At 38.1% G+C, this 16,763-nt stretch overlaps 1 protein-coding gene across 2 annotated transcripts in view; it reads right to left on the bottom strand.

Annotated features, from left to right (window-relative positions):
• Positions 1-16,763, bottom strand: part of BTAF1 (B-TFIID TATA-box binding protein associated factor 1) — a 106,327-nt gene that overhangs the window by 7,401 nt on the left and 82,163 nt on the right. For both annotated transcript variants that reach the window (XM_007963543.3, XM_007963538.3), the window contains exons 26-34: positions 14,166-14,318; positions 13,511-13,632; positions 13,253-13,420; positions 11,364-11,441; positions 11,095-11,224; positions 9,667-9,808; positions 9,446-9,576; positions 7,069-7,194; positions 4,592-4,744 (exon numbers count right to left, since the gene is read on the bottom strand). In XM_007963543.3, the coding sequence (XP_007961734.1) occupies positions 4,592-4,744; positions 7,069-7,194; positions 9,446-9,576; positions 9,667-9,808; positions 11,095-11,224; positions 11,364-11,441; positions 13,253-13,420; positions 13,511-13,632; positions 14,166-14,318 (1,203 nt within the window). The remainder of the gene's footprint in view (positions 1-4,591; positions 4,745-7,068; positions 7,195-9,445; positions 9,577-9,666; positions 9,809-11,094; positions 11,225-11,363; positions 11,442-13,252; positions 13,421-13,510; positions 13,633-14,165; positions 14,319-16,763) is intronic.

Raw genomic sequence — 16,763 nt, 5'->3', positions numbered from 1 at the left:
AAGTCCTCTTTGTAAGGTTGAAGTTTGAAACTTGGATTTCGGGAGTCTTCCCATCAGTCCCTAACTGGTAATGATAGTTTACTGTGCCTAAACTATTGTGCAAATAATATGATTTAGGCTGAAACCTGCCTTCTGAGGGTCTGGAATTTTGATCCATGCTAGACAAAGGGAGTATATGTGACCAGCCCCCAATAAAAACTTTGGGCACTGAATCTCTAATAATCTTCCCTGGTAGACAACAGTTCACATCTATTGTCACAATTCAATGCTTGAGGAAGAATACATGTTCTCACTCTTCTACCTCACAGCCCCTAAAGTTTGAGATTTTTATTATATAGTAGTATATGGTATACAAGGGAGGCATTCCTCCAAATAAATAAGTCTGATCGATGTAATTATCCCTACATCTTGCCCTTAAATCTGCGAACAAATTACTATTCAAGCTGTTTCTTTTTTTTTTTTTTTTTTTTTTGAGACGGAGTCTCGCTCTGTCGCCCAGGCTGGAGCGCAGTGGCCGGATCTCAGCTCACTGCAAGCTCCGCCTCCCGGGTTCCGGTCATTCTCCTGCCTCAGCCTCCCGAGTAGCTGGGACTACAGGCGCCCGCCACCTCGCCCGGCTAGTTTTTTGTATTTTTTAGTAGAGACGGGGTTTCACCCTGTTAGCCAGGATGGTCTCGATCTCCTGACCTCGTGATCCGCCCGCCTCGGCCTCCCAAAGTGCTGGGATTACAGGCTTGAGCCACCGCGCCCGGCCTTCTTTTAAAAAGTCCTATCTAAGGTGTCTCAGGAGAGACGTGACTGTGTGGTACCCAGTATAATGTATATTGGCTGGGCATAGTGGCCCATGCCTATAATCCCAGCATTGTGGGATGCCAATGTGGGAAGACTGCTTGAGGCCAGGAGTTCTAGACCAGCCTGGGCAACATAGGAAGACCCCATCTCTAAAAAACAAAACAAAATTAGCCAGGTGTGGTAGTGCACACGTGGAGTCCTAGTTACTTGGGAGGCTGAGGTGAAAGGATTGCTTGAGCCCAGAGTTTGAGGTTGGAGTTATGACCACACCACTGTACTCTAGCCTGAGTGACAGAGTAAGACCGTCTCTCTAGGATTAGAAAAAAAAGTGTTATAAGTGCAACTTCCTATACAGATCCCATAAGAGTTCCAGAGTGAAATTTTATCAGAATGTCTGTGTCATGCACACGCAATTACTCAGTTCCATAGGCAGCAATGTCAAAACCTTAAAGATAACCAGTCAAATTAAGGATATCCAACTAAGACTTCTCCAAGTCCATACTTACCAGACATTCTTCCTAATGCAATCTTTCCCAGATGCAGCTATCCTACTGAATATGTGGACATACCATTTGACATGAGTATTCCTGTCTGGCAGCAGAATTGATACTCTGGTATTCTCACTAATCTATAACCCGAGTCTGCTCTGAGAGACTGATCTAGTTCAGGGCCTTGAAAAGTTGATTACTAGACTCTAGCAAATATTTACCAAGGACATCTAATAATGGGTGTTTGAGAGGTCAGCTGACTCCCTAGAAAGCATTTCAATTTTATTTTGCCCTAACTTCAGCATAGGCTAAATTACCCCAGTTTTTTCAATCATTCCTCATATAAAATGGCTTCTAGATGTTTTACCATTTTGATCTTCCACTTGTACTGGTCAAAACTATAAAACTCAAAATTTGGGCCAGGTGTGATGGCTCACACCTGTAATCCCAGCACTTTGGGAGGCCGAGGTGGGCGGATCACGAGGTCAGGAGAGCAAGACCATCCTGGCTAACATGGTGAAACCCCGTCTCTACTAAAAATACAAAAAAAAAAATCAGCCGGGCGTGGTGGCGGGCACCTCTAGTCCCAGCTACTCAGGAGGCTGAGGCAGGAGAATGACATAAACCCAGGAGGCGGAATTTGTAGTGAGCCGAGATCGCACCACTGCATTCCAGCCTGGGCAACAGAGCGAGACTCTGTCTCAAAAACAACAACAACAACAATAAAAAAACAATATTTGTTCTGACTAGTATGAAATACAGTAAAACTATGATGCCCTCATTTTGGCCATTATATAGTCATTAATCCCAGCCAAGATCCTATTAGTTTTATTTACTGGCAACTAATTCACACCATTCTTATAGTGAATTTGCCATCAAATCAAACTCAACTTTGCCTCATATAAAATATTTGCTCACAAAGTCAAAATACACCTAAGTGTTTTCTTTTAAAACTGACTCTGCTTATCTCCATTAAATTTCACCTACAGTTTTAGTTCATCATTACAGCCTCCTGGAATTTTTCATTCTAGCTTTGGCAATATTAGATACTTCTCCCAGCACTACTTGTTGATAAACATGTTTCTATTAACAGATTTTTAGAAAGCAAGTAAGACTTCTCTAACTTCACATCATAGACATACTTAGATTTAAAAAAGAAATTTATCCTTTCTGAGACAGAACCTTCACTCTGGCTGAAAAGAACCAAGAAAATGGAAAAGAAGGCTAGTAGAAAAGTCTTCCATGAGGACAGCCAGAAAAAATCTGGGTCTCTGTAAGTTGCAGACTTCCTAAGCATCTTAATTCAAGATGTGTCAGGGTGACAAGAAGCATACTCTAAAATAAGAGATCAATTTAAGCAGCAACTGCTGGGGAAAAAAAAAAAGCTGTAAGAGCCTATGTATAATTCAAATATGGATGAAATTCAATTTTTATTTGAAAATAGATCTAATTAGAGGATTCCTTGACTAAGTATATCTTACAGCTTTACCTAACACACTAGCTATGTTAGGAAAACCATGAACATTTTATATAAAGACCTATACCAAGGTTTGGTCAAACAAGAAAACCATTCCTCATATCTAAAGATAACAATCATTCTTCAGTTTTGTAGTGTGAAAGTCCACAGTCCATTTTACGTTTAGTGATATAAGGATATATATTTGGATATATATGCCACATACACTATTAGATAACATTTTCCACACTAACCTATGTGGAATCTAAAATCTTCACTCATTAGTTGTTCTCAATGAGCTTTAGGCCAGAATAACTACTGACCGCAAGCTAAAACAATTACTAAGTCTAGATTTTATACTAAAATCTTCATTTATAAGGGTAGTTAGAACTAAATGGCATTAGTGCTAACATTTTGGTGCTTGAAATTGTTTCTCTTAATCTTTTGAAATCTTAGAATTTTAAAAAATTCATTTTTAAAAGCAACACCAAGAGGGTGACATCAGCAAAATGATAAGAGTATGCAGCTCCAAGTAAAATAAAGAAATCCACATCAACACACATTATAAACTGTTGAAAGACAAAGAGAATCTTGAAAGCAGCAAGAAAAAAGCAAATGGTCACGTAAAACGGATCTTCAGTAAGATTAACACCTGATTTCTCATCAGAAACCAGGGAAGACATTATCAAGAAAGTAAAAAGATAACCTCCAGAATGGGAGAAAATATCTGCAAATCATAAGTCTGATGATAAGGGTTTAATATCCAGAATTACGAAGAACTTCTCGGCAGGGTGTGGTAGCTCATGCCTATAGTCCCAGGGCTTTGGCAGGCCCAGGTGGGAGAATCGTTTGAGGCCAGGAGTTCAAGACCAGCCTAGGCAACACACTGAGACCCCATCTCAAAAACAAAAAACAACAACAAAACTTTTCAAACTCAACAAGGTGAAATACTCCAATCAAAATGGGTAAAGAACTTGACTACACATTTTTCTAAAGAAGATATGGAAATGTCCAATAAGCACATGAAAAGATGCTCAACATCATTAGTCTTTAGGGAATAGCAAATCAAATCCATAAGGAGTTATCACTTCATACCTAGTAGGATGACTATAATTAAAAGAAATTAACAAGTGTTGGCAAGGATATGAAGATGTAGCCCCTGGTACATTGCTGGTGGGAATGTAAAATGGTATAGTCATTGTGAAAAAAATTTGGCAGTTCCTGAAAATGTTAAACACAGAAATGCTATATGACCTACCTATTCCACTCCTTAGTCTCTAGCCAAAAGAACTAAAAAGAGTAACTCAGATAGATACTTGTAAGCCAATGTTCACTGCAGCATTATTCACAATAGCCAAAAGGTGAAAACAACTCAAGTGTCCACTGACATATAAACGGATGAATGAAATGTGGTATATCCATAAAACTGACTAATGAACAAACTGCAAATGACAAATATTTTAAGAGTCCACTTAAATGAAATATTTAGAACAGGCAAATTCATAGAGAAAATAGAGATCACCAGGGGCTAGAGGAAGGGAGAATGAAGAATTATTGCTTGATGAATATAGAGTTTCTGTTTGGGTGGTGGAAATATTTTAGAAATAAGATAATGGTGATGGTTATATAACATTGTAAATATAATGCCTCAGATTTACACACTTAAAATGGTTTAAATGGCATATTTTGTGCTGTATATATTTTAACCACATTTTTATAAAAAGCTGTATCAAAAATTTAAGCAAATTTAAAAATAAATGGTAAACACAGTAGTAATCTTTAAGAAAAGCAAATTTACCAAGAATTTATATTCCTGGGGTGCAACACATATTTAGCACTTAAAAGACATACATACTTGTTTCAAAGCTGAGAGCTTGGGGGCATGCTGAATATCATGTAGAGAAGAATTCTGAACTGCCAGTTTTTCAGTAGTGGTCTTGAATTCTGGATGTTGAGGAGTTAAGACTAATGCTGGATGGTTGCACAGTTTACGTAAGTACTGTAATGCCTTTAAGAGGAAGAAAAAGTATGTATGAGTCAATTTCGCATAGCACAAATATTTTTTATCTCTGTATCTTTCCTTATGCTATTTCCTGTGCTGTATAGAATGCCTTTCTTTCTCTTCTTGCTTGGCAAACTTCTACTCATTCTTCAAGAACCAGTTCAAATGTCTCATTTTAGATTCTTGTGCAGTTTATATGCAGACATTTACAACGCATATAAATTGTACTGTTTGTCTGTCTCTCCTACCAGACAATGAGCTTCACATGGCAAATTGAGCGTCTTAGTTGTTTTCTTTAAAACCCTTTCCCAAAGTACCCAGTAATGCAGACAGATGCTTCTGGAACCAGGCATCATTTTGGACACAAAAGCTGCTCAATCTTCAATGAGTACAAAAATTTCTGTCCAGGCATGGTAACTCGCCCCTATAATCCACCCTGCACTTTAGGAGGCTGAGGTGGGTGGATCCTGAGGTCAGCAGTTCGAGACCAGCTGGACAACATGGTGAAACCTTGTCTCTACTAAAAATACAAAAATTAGCCGGGCAAGGTGGCATATGCCTGTAATCTCAGCTACTTGGGAGGTGGAGGCAGGAAAATTGCTTGAACCCTGGAGATGAAGGTTGCAGTGAGCCAAGAGCATGCCACTGCACTCCAGCTTGGGTGACAGAGCGAGACCTGGTCTTTAAAAAAAAAAAAAAATTCTTGAGGACCTTATAAACCTGACATTCTGATTCAGCAGATGAGAGGAGAGCAGGGAAGGGGAGCTAGGTGACTGTCTCAAGTGGTTGTATTTGTGAAACAGAACCTTATATGGTCTTTTCTCTGATTCAGCCATACTTTCTCTTCTGCCTCTTACTTGGCTTAAGATTTGGGTCTCAGCCTTGGCACAGAGTTGTTTTATTAGTAAGTTCCATTGGCAAGGCTCAAGACAGTGCTGAGCACTAGGATTAAAAATTGTGGGAGAGGCCAGCTGCAGTGGTTTGCACCTATAATCTCAGCTACTTAGGAGGCTGAGGAGGGATGATCACTTGAGGTCAAAAGTTCAAAACCAGCTTGGGTAACACGGCAAGACCTTATCACTAAAAAAATTTTTTTTAATTAGCCAGGTGTGGTGGTGTGCACCTGTAGTCCTACCTACTCAGGAAGCTGAGGCTGAGGATCACTTGAGCCCTGGAGTTTGAGGTTGCAGTAAGCTATGATCCCACCACTCCAGCCTGGGCAACAAAACATGACTCCTCCTCTTAAAAAAAAACAAAAACAAAAAACTAGGTCTTCACAACTGCCTTTTCCTTCTTCTATCTTTAAAAATACTACAGTACTTAATCTATTGGCAGGAGGTTTTCTGTGGTGGACTATTCAAGAGGGAAAGCTAAAGTGACACTTGCCACCTCTTTTTGCTATTCTCTCAAGCATATGAGGCATGATCTGACTTGAGACTTCTGTACTTTTTGTATCCTCTGCCTGGAATCACTTACCCTCCATACACCTGCATGCCTCAATCCTCCTTCAGATCTTTGCTCAAATGTCACCTTCTCAGTGAGGCAGTCCCTAGCCCCTCAATTAAGAAACCACAACCTACCCTGGACTCTGATACACTATAACCACATTATTGGCCTTGTCTTACACATAATATATACCTAAGTATTTTTCATCTCTACCAGGGAAGGAGTCTGTTTTATCCGCTGTTTTAAGTAACCCCAGAGCTCTGAAAAATTACTGCCATGTAGTAGGTGTTCTAATATTTTCTGAATAAAAAAGCAAAAGATTCTCTGTTCTAAAGCCCTTCTTTTCAGGTAATATACAAACATATATTTCATTTTATACATTTAATTTTAATATTAAAGCGCTTACTAATATAAAGATAATATTAAATAGGTATTTTAACTTATTTTCCAGCATATATACATAATATTGAAACAAATATACATAGATCTGTATTTTATTTTTCCATATAAAAAATGCCTCATTAAAATTCATTCTTCAACATTTAAAAAGTGGAATGGGCCAGGCGCGGTGGCTCATGCCTGTAATCCCACCACTTGAGGAGGCCAAGACAGGTGGATCACTTGAGGTCAGGAGTTTGAGATCAACCTGGTCAACATAGTGAAACTCCATCTCTATTAGAAATACAAAAATTAGCCAGGCGTGGTGGCGCACACCTCTACTCCCAGCTACTCGGGAGGTTGAGGCATAATAGCTTGAACCCAAGAGGCAGAGGCTGCAGTGTGCCGAGATCGTGCCACTGCACTCTAGCCTACACGACAGAGTGCTAACTCCATCTTTTAAAAAAAAAAAAAAAAAAAAAAAAAAAGTAGGAAGTAATCTATACCTGGAATACATGGCCTGTAGCTTTCAGCTTTGGTTTTTCAGTTTCTTCAGAAAGTGCAGCTGAGGAAACTGTTTCATCAACATCACACTTGGCACGAGACTTAGCAAAATCTTCATAGAGCTGAACCTGTAAAATGGCCCCCATGGGAGAAGTTTAAGTATATTTATTTTCAATTGTTTAAAACACATTAACTAGCAAAGTAGTAATTTAAATCAGCCTTCATTAATGAAAACAAATTGTGATATCTCTAATTCACTACAGGAATTACAGGTTATCCACTCCATCTTGGTGAATTCCTTTAAAACTACATTTAGAAAACAAGTATGAACACATTAAGTTGGGCTGCTAAAATATGAAAAATACAAGTCAAATGGTCCAAGACTCAATTTTTCTACTGTTCAGGAAAATAAATACATTACCAATAAAAGAAAATCTGAACCCTTAGCAGTAAATGAGAAAAATCTTCCTTAAATGAAGTTACACGATCAAGACCCTGCATGTATGTTTCAGGACATCAAAGTTTACACGAATGTTACTGCTAGCCTAAAAGGGGAACATATGTCAAGTTTTAAAGCACTACGCTGGGGTCTGGGTTCCTACCTTGTACAAGCTAAAATAATGTGAAAGAAAAGATAATCTAGAGAGCTAAAGGACAGAAACCAGAGAATACAAAATCTGTGAATGCTAAACAAAGCCAAAATGCCACTTCTCTTTGGAGCTCGCTTTCTCTAGATTGATTACTTACATGTGTTTTACGCCTATGTTATAGCACCACAACCAGTAAATCACCACAGATTTTTTTCACGTGACATCTTTACTGTACCTACTTTAAGAAGTCTTCATTTCACTTCAAAAATATTCCTTTCAAGACATACTAATTTTTGCAAATGAAGGAAGGGGAACCTGAGAGATGAGGCAGATAGTATAGAAGAATCAAAGAATTCTCAACTTCTTATCCTGCCCAAGTTGAACAGATGAATACCTGCTAACAGGTTAACCATCTATACAATGGAGGGGAAAAAAGTACGTTTCTGGGTATGTATATCTCTTATTCATTGACCATAGTGAATCAAATCCTAATAGTAAGATAGACTGACACATACAAACCTAGAACATAAAAAAATTTTCAAAGAGAAAATTCTGACCCCGAGGCCATGTCTTACTAAGACAAGGAACAGTTTCCATGTAGCTCCTCAGAAAAGTACAAGGAAAGGCTCACAATAAATTCCTTTAATAATGGTCTTTATGTACAAAATCAGAACTGTGCAGAAGGCAAAATTTATTTTGAACATTTTTAGGTAATGAAATAATACTTCAAAGGGAATGAGTGAGGTCCCACTGACCGAGGTTTAAAACTCAGCTCTGATATATAGTCATACACTGCACAAGGACATTGAGGTCAACAATGGACTACATATAAAATGGTTGTACCATAAGATACAATATTCTGTTTTTACCATACCTTTTCTATGCTTATACATACAAATACAATTGTGTTGCAACTGCCTGTACTCAGTACAGTAACATGCTGCACAGGTTTGTAGCCTCGGAACAACCGGCTATACCATCTAGGTGTGTGTAAGTACACTCTAGGATATTTGCACAATGACAAAATCACCTAATGATGCGTTTCTGAGAAATCACTCACGCCATTAGCACTGTACAATTGTGTATTAGCTCTGACTGTAGCCGAGGTAGGTAACTTTTCTGAATGTCACTTTATTTGCGAAACTGGGGATTAATAATACCTATAATGTTGTGAGGACAGCCTGACAACATTCAGAGGCAGATTTTTGGCCTTTATAAACATTGGCTTGTTTCCTTACCAATTTAATACCTTGCAATCTTTTCAATTAACTAGACACATAAGAAAGCAACTATAGGCTGGGACGGTGGCTCACACCTGTAATCCCAGCACTTTGGAAGGCCAAGGTGGGAGGACTGCTTGACCCTGGGAGTTTGAGACCAGCCTGAGCAACACAGCAAGACCCAGTCTCTACAAAAACTAGAAAATTAGCCGGGCATGGTGGTATGTGCCTGCAAGTCCCAGCTACTTGAGAGGCTGAGGCAGGAAAATCACTTGAACCCAGAGGTTGAGGCTGCAGTGAGCCATGACTGAGCTACTGTACTCCAGCCTGGGTGACAGAGTAAGACCCTGTCTCTTAAAAAAAATTTTTAAAAGCAACTATGATACTGAATTTTGTTTTCATGCTATATTCAAAATGTATACACTCAAACTTATATCCACATCATTTAGGCTTTATCTGCATCTGATAAAGCCAAAGGCTAAGCCCCTTTACTCAATAGTTTTGTGGCTCATACAAAACGATCTGCTAATAAACATACCACTAACAATGATAAACACAAGATTCCTAACCTGGAGAGGACTAAGAGTACAATAATAGTCTTGAATAATTTTAGGTGGAAGATCCTGCAAAACATCTTCTTTCATTCTTCTCAAAAGAAATGGCAGTACTTGGCGGTGCAGTGCATCCATAGCAAGAACACCTGTTAATAGTTAAGAGAAAACGGCTTCAAAAAAAGTTAAGAATAAATTATATTCACTTACACAGGGTTATAATTACATCTCTTTCATACCTGCTTCTTGCTCTCGACTGGAGCTTCGAGCATCCCTACTTGCTAATATAGGTTTACCATATCGAGCAGCAAACTGGCGTTCAGTACCCAAAAATCCTGGCATGAGGAAATCGAATAATGACCACAGCTCCAAAACGTTGTTCTGTAAACAGGAACACCAATTATCTTTCGTACGGGGATTATTTCCTTACAACTACAAAAAACACCAAAAAAATTTAGCCGGGCATGGGGGCATGCACCTATGGCCCCAGGTACTTGGGAGGCTGAGACGGGAGGATTGCTTAAGCCTAGCAGGGAGAGGGAAGGGAGAGAGGGAGAGTGGGAGAGGGAGAGAGAGAGGGAGAGAGAGAGGGAGAGGGAGAGAGAGAGGGAGAGGGGGAGAGAGAGGGAGCGGGGAGGGAGGCGGGAGAGAGAAAGAGAGAGAGAGGAAGGAAAGAAAGAAAGGGAGAAAGAGAGAAAAAGAAAGAGAAAGAGAAAGAAAGGGAGAAAGAGAGAGAAAAAGAAAAAGAGAAAGAGAAAGAAAGAAGGAAAGAAAGAAAGGAAGGAAGGAAGGAAGGAAGGAAGGAAGGAAGGAAGGAAGGAAGGAAGGAAGGAAGGGAAGGAAGGAAGGAAGGAAGGAAAGGAAGGAAGGAAGGAAGGAAGGAAGGAAGGAAGGAAGGAAGGAAGGGGAAGGAAAGAAAGGAAGAAAGAAAGGGAGAAAAAGAAAAAGAAAGAAAGGAAAGAAAGGAAGAAACAAAGAAAGAAAAAGAAAGAAAGGGAGAAAGAGAGAGAGAAAAAAAGAAAGAAAGACAGACAGAAAGAGCGCGCGAGTAGGTAAGTACATAAAGAACCATCAATTTCTAAAGTTGGAAGGAATCTTACAGGTCACATGGTGTTTACTTCTCTACTGAGAATGACTGAAGGTCTTCCCACCAAAGTTTACTATCCAAGCTAGATGTGAACATTTGCAACCAATTCTTCTGGAGGACAAGAGAATTTCTCAAAAGTATCTAAAGGTATCTACATACCTATCTCCTTCCTTTTCCAAAATAAACTTCTACAATCGCTTGCCTTCAACTTCCTCCTGACATCAGGTGTTCACACTTCTACTATATAATGATTCATCTCTGACTCAGCTCTAGCTTTTCAATGCTAAATCAGACTGCAGTGTACTACTACAGAAGGAGAATGGCCAGTGTGGAGTAGAGTCTCATTTTTATGTCTTTCATACTTTTGACACAAGATTTCTATTTACATAGTCTAAAATAACATTTTAAAAATGACTTTGAAAACCTTGTTTGTTTAACAATGAACCATTAAACAAGCAATAATTATATACTGGAAAATTATCATTCCTATAACAACAAAAAAAAATCTTTAATTCACTGCCAAATACCAAGCCTACCCTCCACCTGGCAAAAAAAAAAAAAAAGAATAGTAAATAATTACCTGGATTGGTGTTCCAGAAAGAATAATCCTATAATTAGCAGTCAGTTGTTTTACTGCTTTTGACAACTTTGTTTTTCCATTTTTGATGACATGGCCTTCATCAAGAATGCAGTAGTTAAATTTAATATTTCTAAGGGAGAATAAATAGGAAATGTTACAACTTTTGCTGTATGTCTGGAACTATATGAAGAATATTTAAAGTGGGAAAATATTAAGAGTCTTCAAATTTGATATTAATTTTTCTTAAAAAAAAAAATTTTAATTCTTACCTAAAGAAATCTATGTCATTCCTCACAACATCATATGAAGCCACTATTAGATTGTGCCTTTTTACTTGGTGCTGTAACCTTTATTTAGAAATGAATAAAATTAGAAAACAGAGACCCTGAAAAGTTCTTAATAGCTACCATTGTATAAAGTGCTTTCAATCTGCCCACTAAGCCCAGCATTCCCTTCTGCTTACTCTACATACATGACCCTGAAGGGCTACTCTTCTGATGACTTGGCTGTGTTGCCCTACTCAGTCTGATTAGAAAAGAGATGAACATTAGACTGAAAATATGGTGGATATTTCAACTTTACTTGCCAACACCTCTTCCTTAGGGGCACTATTCCTTTATCATTCCATGTTGTTCTAGGTGATGTGGGGGAACTACCAATCATGTGCCCCCATAATCACCAAGGAAATGAAGCATTTTAACCAGGTTAAGCTATTCACAATATTTAATCCCCTAACCACAAAGGTTGTTTTGGGAGCATGACCCAAACAAGGCCAGTCAGTCATCTCCAGTACTGATATATTCATGAGAGAGAGGGAAGATCTGTTTACTACAGTTGCCAAACTAAGAGAATATGAGCCAGAGACTGCCCATTGTCATCTTATCTACCAACTGTGGACTGAAGCCCAATAGTAACAATGAGTTATGTAAGGGGAGGAAGAGTGAATGAGAGTAATCTAGATGGGCCTGAAGCAACAATCTACCCCTGAAATTCTCAAGTTAGTGAATTAATGAATTTTCTGTTTGCTTAAGCTAGTTTGAATTGAATTTCTATCACTTACAAATGAACGAATTCTATCAAAGAGGCACTACGGTAAACTGCTCAAGAGTGCAAGTTTTTGAGCTGCCTGTATTCGAATCCTCACTCTCTCCACTTCATTAGTTGAGTGACCTTGGACCCAGGCCCAATGCCTTAGACTCCTTATTTGCAAATTGGAACAACAGTATTCCTACCTCACAAAGTGACTGTGAGAATACATAATACACAATTTGTTTAGTTTTTTTTCAATTCTGCTCCTTCTATACATAATACACAATTTTACATTAAAAAAAAAAAAAAAAAAAACTGCTTAGAATAGTGCCTGGCCAGTAAGTGCTCAAGATAAAAACTAAAAAATTTTAATAACATTATTTAATAATAATATTTGCTATTATTAACACAGGAGTACAGCAAATCTATGGACTAATCAGCAACTATGACTATCCAACCTTAAAAAATGAACTCAAATCAATGAGCTTCCACTTGAAAAAATTTACAGTTAGGAACATAAGAGATGTATTAGTTAATAGGGAAGGGGTAAAGCTGAAAGAACTCTAAAATTTAGTGCAGTCATGACTGCAGCAGCAGCTAAAGCAGCCATAGTGGACAAAAAGTACTTCTGGGGAGAGGGAAGGAAAGGGAACAAGGCAAAGGGGAACTCTTTTTTATTTAAGAGAGGGGGACTCAGGCTGGTCTTGAACTCCTGGGCTCAAGCGATCCTCCTGCCTCAGCCTCCTGAATAGTCAGGACTACAGGCATGTTCCCCTGCACATGGCTCAAAGAGATCTCAGGAAAGTGGGTAGAAAATGACAATAAAACAGAAGCACCAAAAAGATGCTACAGTCACAGACTCCCAAAAGAGGCATACAAAGCGGCTTTGGTTCCTGATAGTTCAGCAGCTCCAGGAAAGCTCAACTTATTGTCCAATGGTTAAAAGTCCTCAATTTTGATAAGCCTCACTGATTACATCCTCCCAAAGTACACTCACTTTTCATAAGTGAAGTTTCTATGTCACATAACCAAAAGAGCTAATTATAATTCACTTTTAATAAATGTTATTGTTCCTCATCTTAGTTACGACAAAAGCTGAAATATTTTGTTATTGTTGTACATCTCTTACCTTATTCTTTCAGTGGGAGGTCCAGTGTAGTGCAATGGATTGAGGTATTCTCTGGAGCAAAATTTACCTACTTCATCCACCCAATGGCCTGTTAATGTTGGCGGACAAACCACTAAGGAAGGAAGTGGCATACATTCTGCCAATTTTGATCTTGCATATTCCTGGGCCCTTTACAATAGCAAAACACAATAAATTAACCAGCTTGTTTACATTTCTCCAAATCTGGAAACCTTATTTTAAAATAACATCTTACATTACCTATGACAATGATCTCCTGCTAGAATGCAGATGGACTGTAAAGTTTTTCCTAAACCCATGTCATCACACAGAATTCCATGAAGTTTATACTTATTAAGGAATGCCAACCAGTTCACACCATCCTGTTAGAGAGAAAAATCATAAATGTGAATACACCATAAATTTATTTTTTCTTATAAACATGTTTGCACAAAATAAAAATCTTTCTATACGCAAAAGTGAAATAAATGGGTATAAGACACTAAACACAAGATTTTACTAAATCAATTTTACAAAATGCTTTAAGGCCAGCTATGGTGACTCACATCTCTAATCCCAGCACTTTGCGGGGCTGAGGTGGGAGGATCACTTGAAGCCAGGAATTCAAGACCAGCCTGGGCAACAAAATGAGAACCCTGCCCCTACCAAAAAAAAAAAAAATAGCTGGCCATAGTGGTGCACATGCATAGTCCCAGCTACTCCGGAGGCTGAGGTGGGAAGATGGCCTGAGTCCAGGAGTTTGAGGCTGCAGTGAACCATGATTCTGCCACTGCACCCCAGCCTAGGCAACGAGCAAGAACCTGTCTCAAAAAATAAAAAAAACGCCACAAGGCTTCAACATTCATTTGAAAGGAAAACTCACTATTCCTATTTACAAGATAAGTATAAAACTTACCTGCTGATATTTTCTGAGTTCAGCATTGATTGGTACTGGAATTTTATAATTTTCCAATTTTTTCCCATCTAACAATTGCTCCAAAAAGTGTCGCTCCTTGGCTTTCAATTGGATTAATTCTGCTGACATGTTTGGAGGGTCTGGAATGCCTGCCTAAAATGATTTTTTTTAAGTTATTAAAAACTATGTACTCAGTTTTCATTCTTAGATCAAATAAACACAACAAAACAAACACACAGAAAAAATAATTCTGAAAATTGTACAAAGACTTGAAGACAAATGAGGTTAAAGAAATTGACAAGTATTAAAGGTGCTACAATTTGACTACTAAGTAAACACATATGGAATATCTGAAAGACCACAATCTACAACTTTATTTTCCCACACCATGCATTATTTGATGAAGGGGCATATAAAGTTGCATAGTTTATTTTGAATTAAATACTATTACTGGCACTTCTCAATTTTACTGTTCTGATACCCTACGGTATTAGTTCTCAAAATGTGGTCTGCACGACCCCTATGGATCTCTAAGACCTTTTCAACTATTTCATAATAAAAGGAGAACATTATTTGCTTTGAATCACTGTGTTGACATTTGTGTGGATGTTGCAAAAGTTATAACGAAGAAAACTGCCTGTACTTCAGAAAGAATCAAGGCAATGGCACCAAAATGTGCTAGCAGTCATATTTCTTAGAACCATACATTAGCATTTTTTCAAATAGCCAGTGTTACTTTAAAATGTCCTTGATAAGCCAGGTGTGGTGGCTCACACCAGTAATCCCAGCACTTCGGGAGGCCGAGGCAGGTGGATCACTTGAGGTCAGGAGTTCGAGACCAGCCTGGCCAACATGGTGAAACCCTGTCTCTCTACTAAAAATAAAAAAATTAGCTGGGCACGGTGGTGTGCACCTGTAGTCCCAGCTACTCCCAGGCTGGCAGGAGAATTGCTTGAACCTGGGAGGTAGAGGTTGCAGTGAACTGGGATTATGCCATGGCACTCCAGCCTGGGTGACAGAGCGAGATTCCATCTCAAAAAAAAAAAAAAAAAGACAAAAAATATGATAAAGTAGTAAAAATGATCTATTTTAATAAATCTCAACCCTTTAATGCATGTCTTTTTTAACATTCTGTGAGAAAAAAACTGTGAATTCTGCTGCTTATCAAAGTACACTCTATTGAGAAGCTGAACTAGCCATTAAAAAAAGACCCAAATATGAAGTCTTTAATACTCCAAGAATTTCCCTGACAAACTCAATAGTGTTTATATTACATATCCATCTTGGATGTACCCAACCATATGTTTTGTTGGTGGTTGTTTCATATTCTTAAAATAAAGATTTATGGGTATTAAACCTGGAAACACCAGATAATACTTACTACTTAGATTTAGACAAACTGTGCCCAGGAGAAAGAAAGTATATTAACATAGCCATTTTTTAATGGAACAACATTTTACTTGAAAGGACTGATAAACTATGGATATTCTGAGTTTGGTATTTGGCTGACATTTTCTCAAAAATGAACCTGTCACTTCAAGGAAAACAACTGACATTAACTTCTTGTCACTGATAAAATTCGTATTTACAAGATAAATTGACCGTTTCCAATAAAAACAATTTTCTGCTGTTGATAATAAACATGATTTTAAAAAATATTATATAATGAATTGTGTCCACCTGTGGAAGATTTACGTAACTCAATGAACCAATATTTTCCAAATGACTGATGCATAATGTTACAAAACATGTATTGATAATAAAAGATTCATTCAAAAGTATAAGACATACTTACCTGGAAGGGCAGATAAAATGATCACAAAAGTGTAAGACAAACCAATGAATTTCAATGTAAGACAGCATGAAACATTCATTGATAGGATTTAGATTCTATATTGCACATAACACTTAACAAACTTTCTCTTTTTGAGTTCTGGTATGCTATCAGATAAAATAATATCCACAATTATTTGAGAAGGCTGTCAAAATATTGCTCCCTTTTCTAACTATCTCTGTGAGGCTGGACTTCCTTTATATATCCTGAGCCAAAACATAGTGCAACAGACTGAATGCCCAAGCAAACATGGGAATCCAGCTATCTACCATTAAACCAGAAATACTGGCCGGGTGTGGTGGAGGAATGAGCCCAGGAGTTTGAGACCAGCCTGCGGAACATAGTAAGACCCCATCTCTACAAAAAATTTAAAAAATAGCCAGGTGTGGTGACACAGGACTGTAGTCCCAGCTTCTTGGGAGGTTAAGGCAGGAGGATCGCTTGAGTCCAGGAGAGGCTGAGGCTGCAGTGAGTTGTGATTGTGCTGCTGTACTCCAGCCTGGGTGACACAGTAAAACCCTGTTTCAAGGGGAAAAAAAAAAAAACCCAAAAAAACAAAAACAAAAACCAGACATAAAAAAGATTTGCAACAGTATAAAACAATGTCACTCTTGTCACTCACACATTGTTTTAGAAAAGTTATTTTTCGTCAAAAAAGTTAATTATGTTAACATGTAGGTTTGTTATTTAAATGTATTTAAAAATTTCCCAGTTTTAATATCTATTACAGAAAATATTATAAACAACAGCTCTTTGGTGTCAAT

This window comes from Chlorocebus sabaeus, chromosome 9, assembly GCF_047675955.1.
Source record: "Chlorocebus sabaeus isolate Y175 chromosome 9, mChlSab1.0.hap1, whole genome shotgun sequence".
NCBI classification, from domain to species: domain Eukaryota; kingdom Metazoa; phylum Chordata; class Mammalia; order Primates; family Cercopithecidae; genus Chlorocebus; species Chlorocebus sabaeus.
This window is presented reverse-complemented; position numbering and strand designations above follow the sequence as displayed.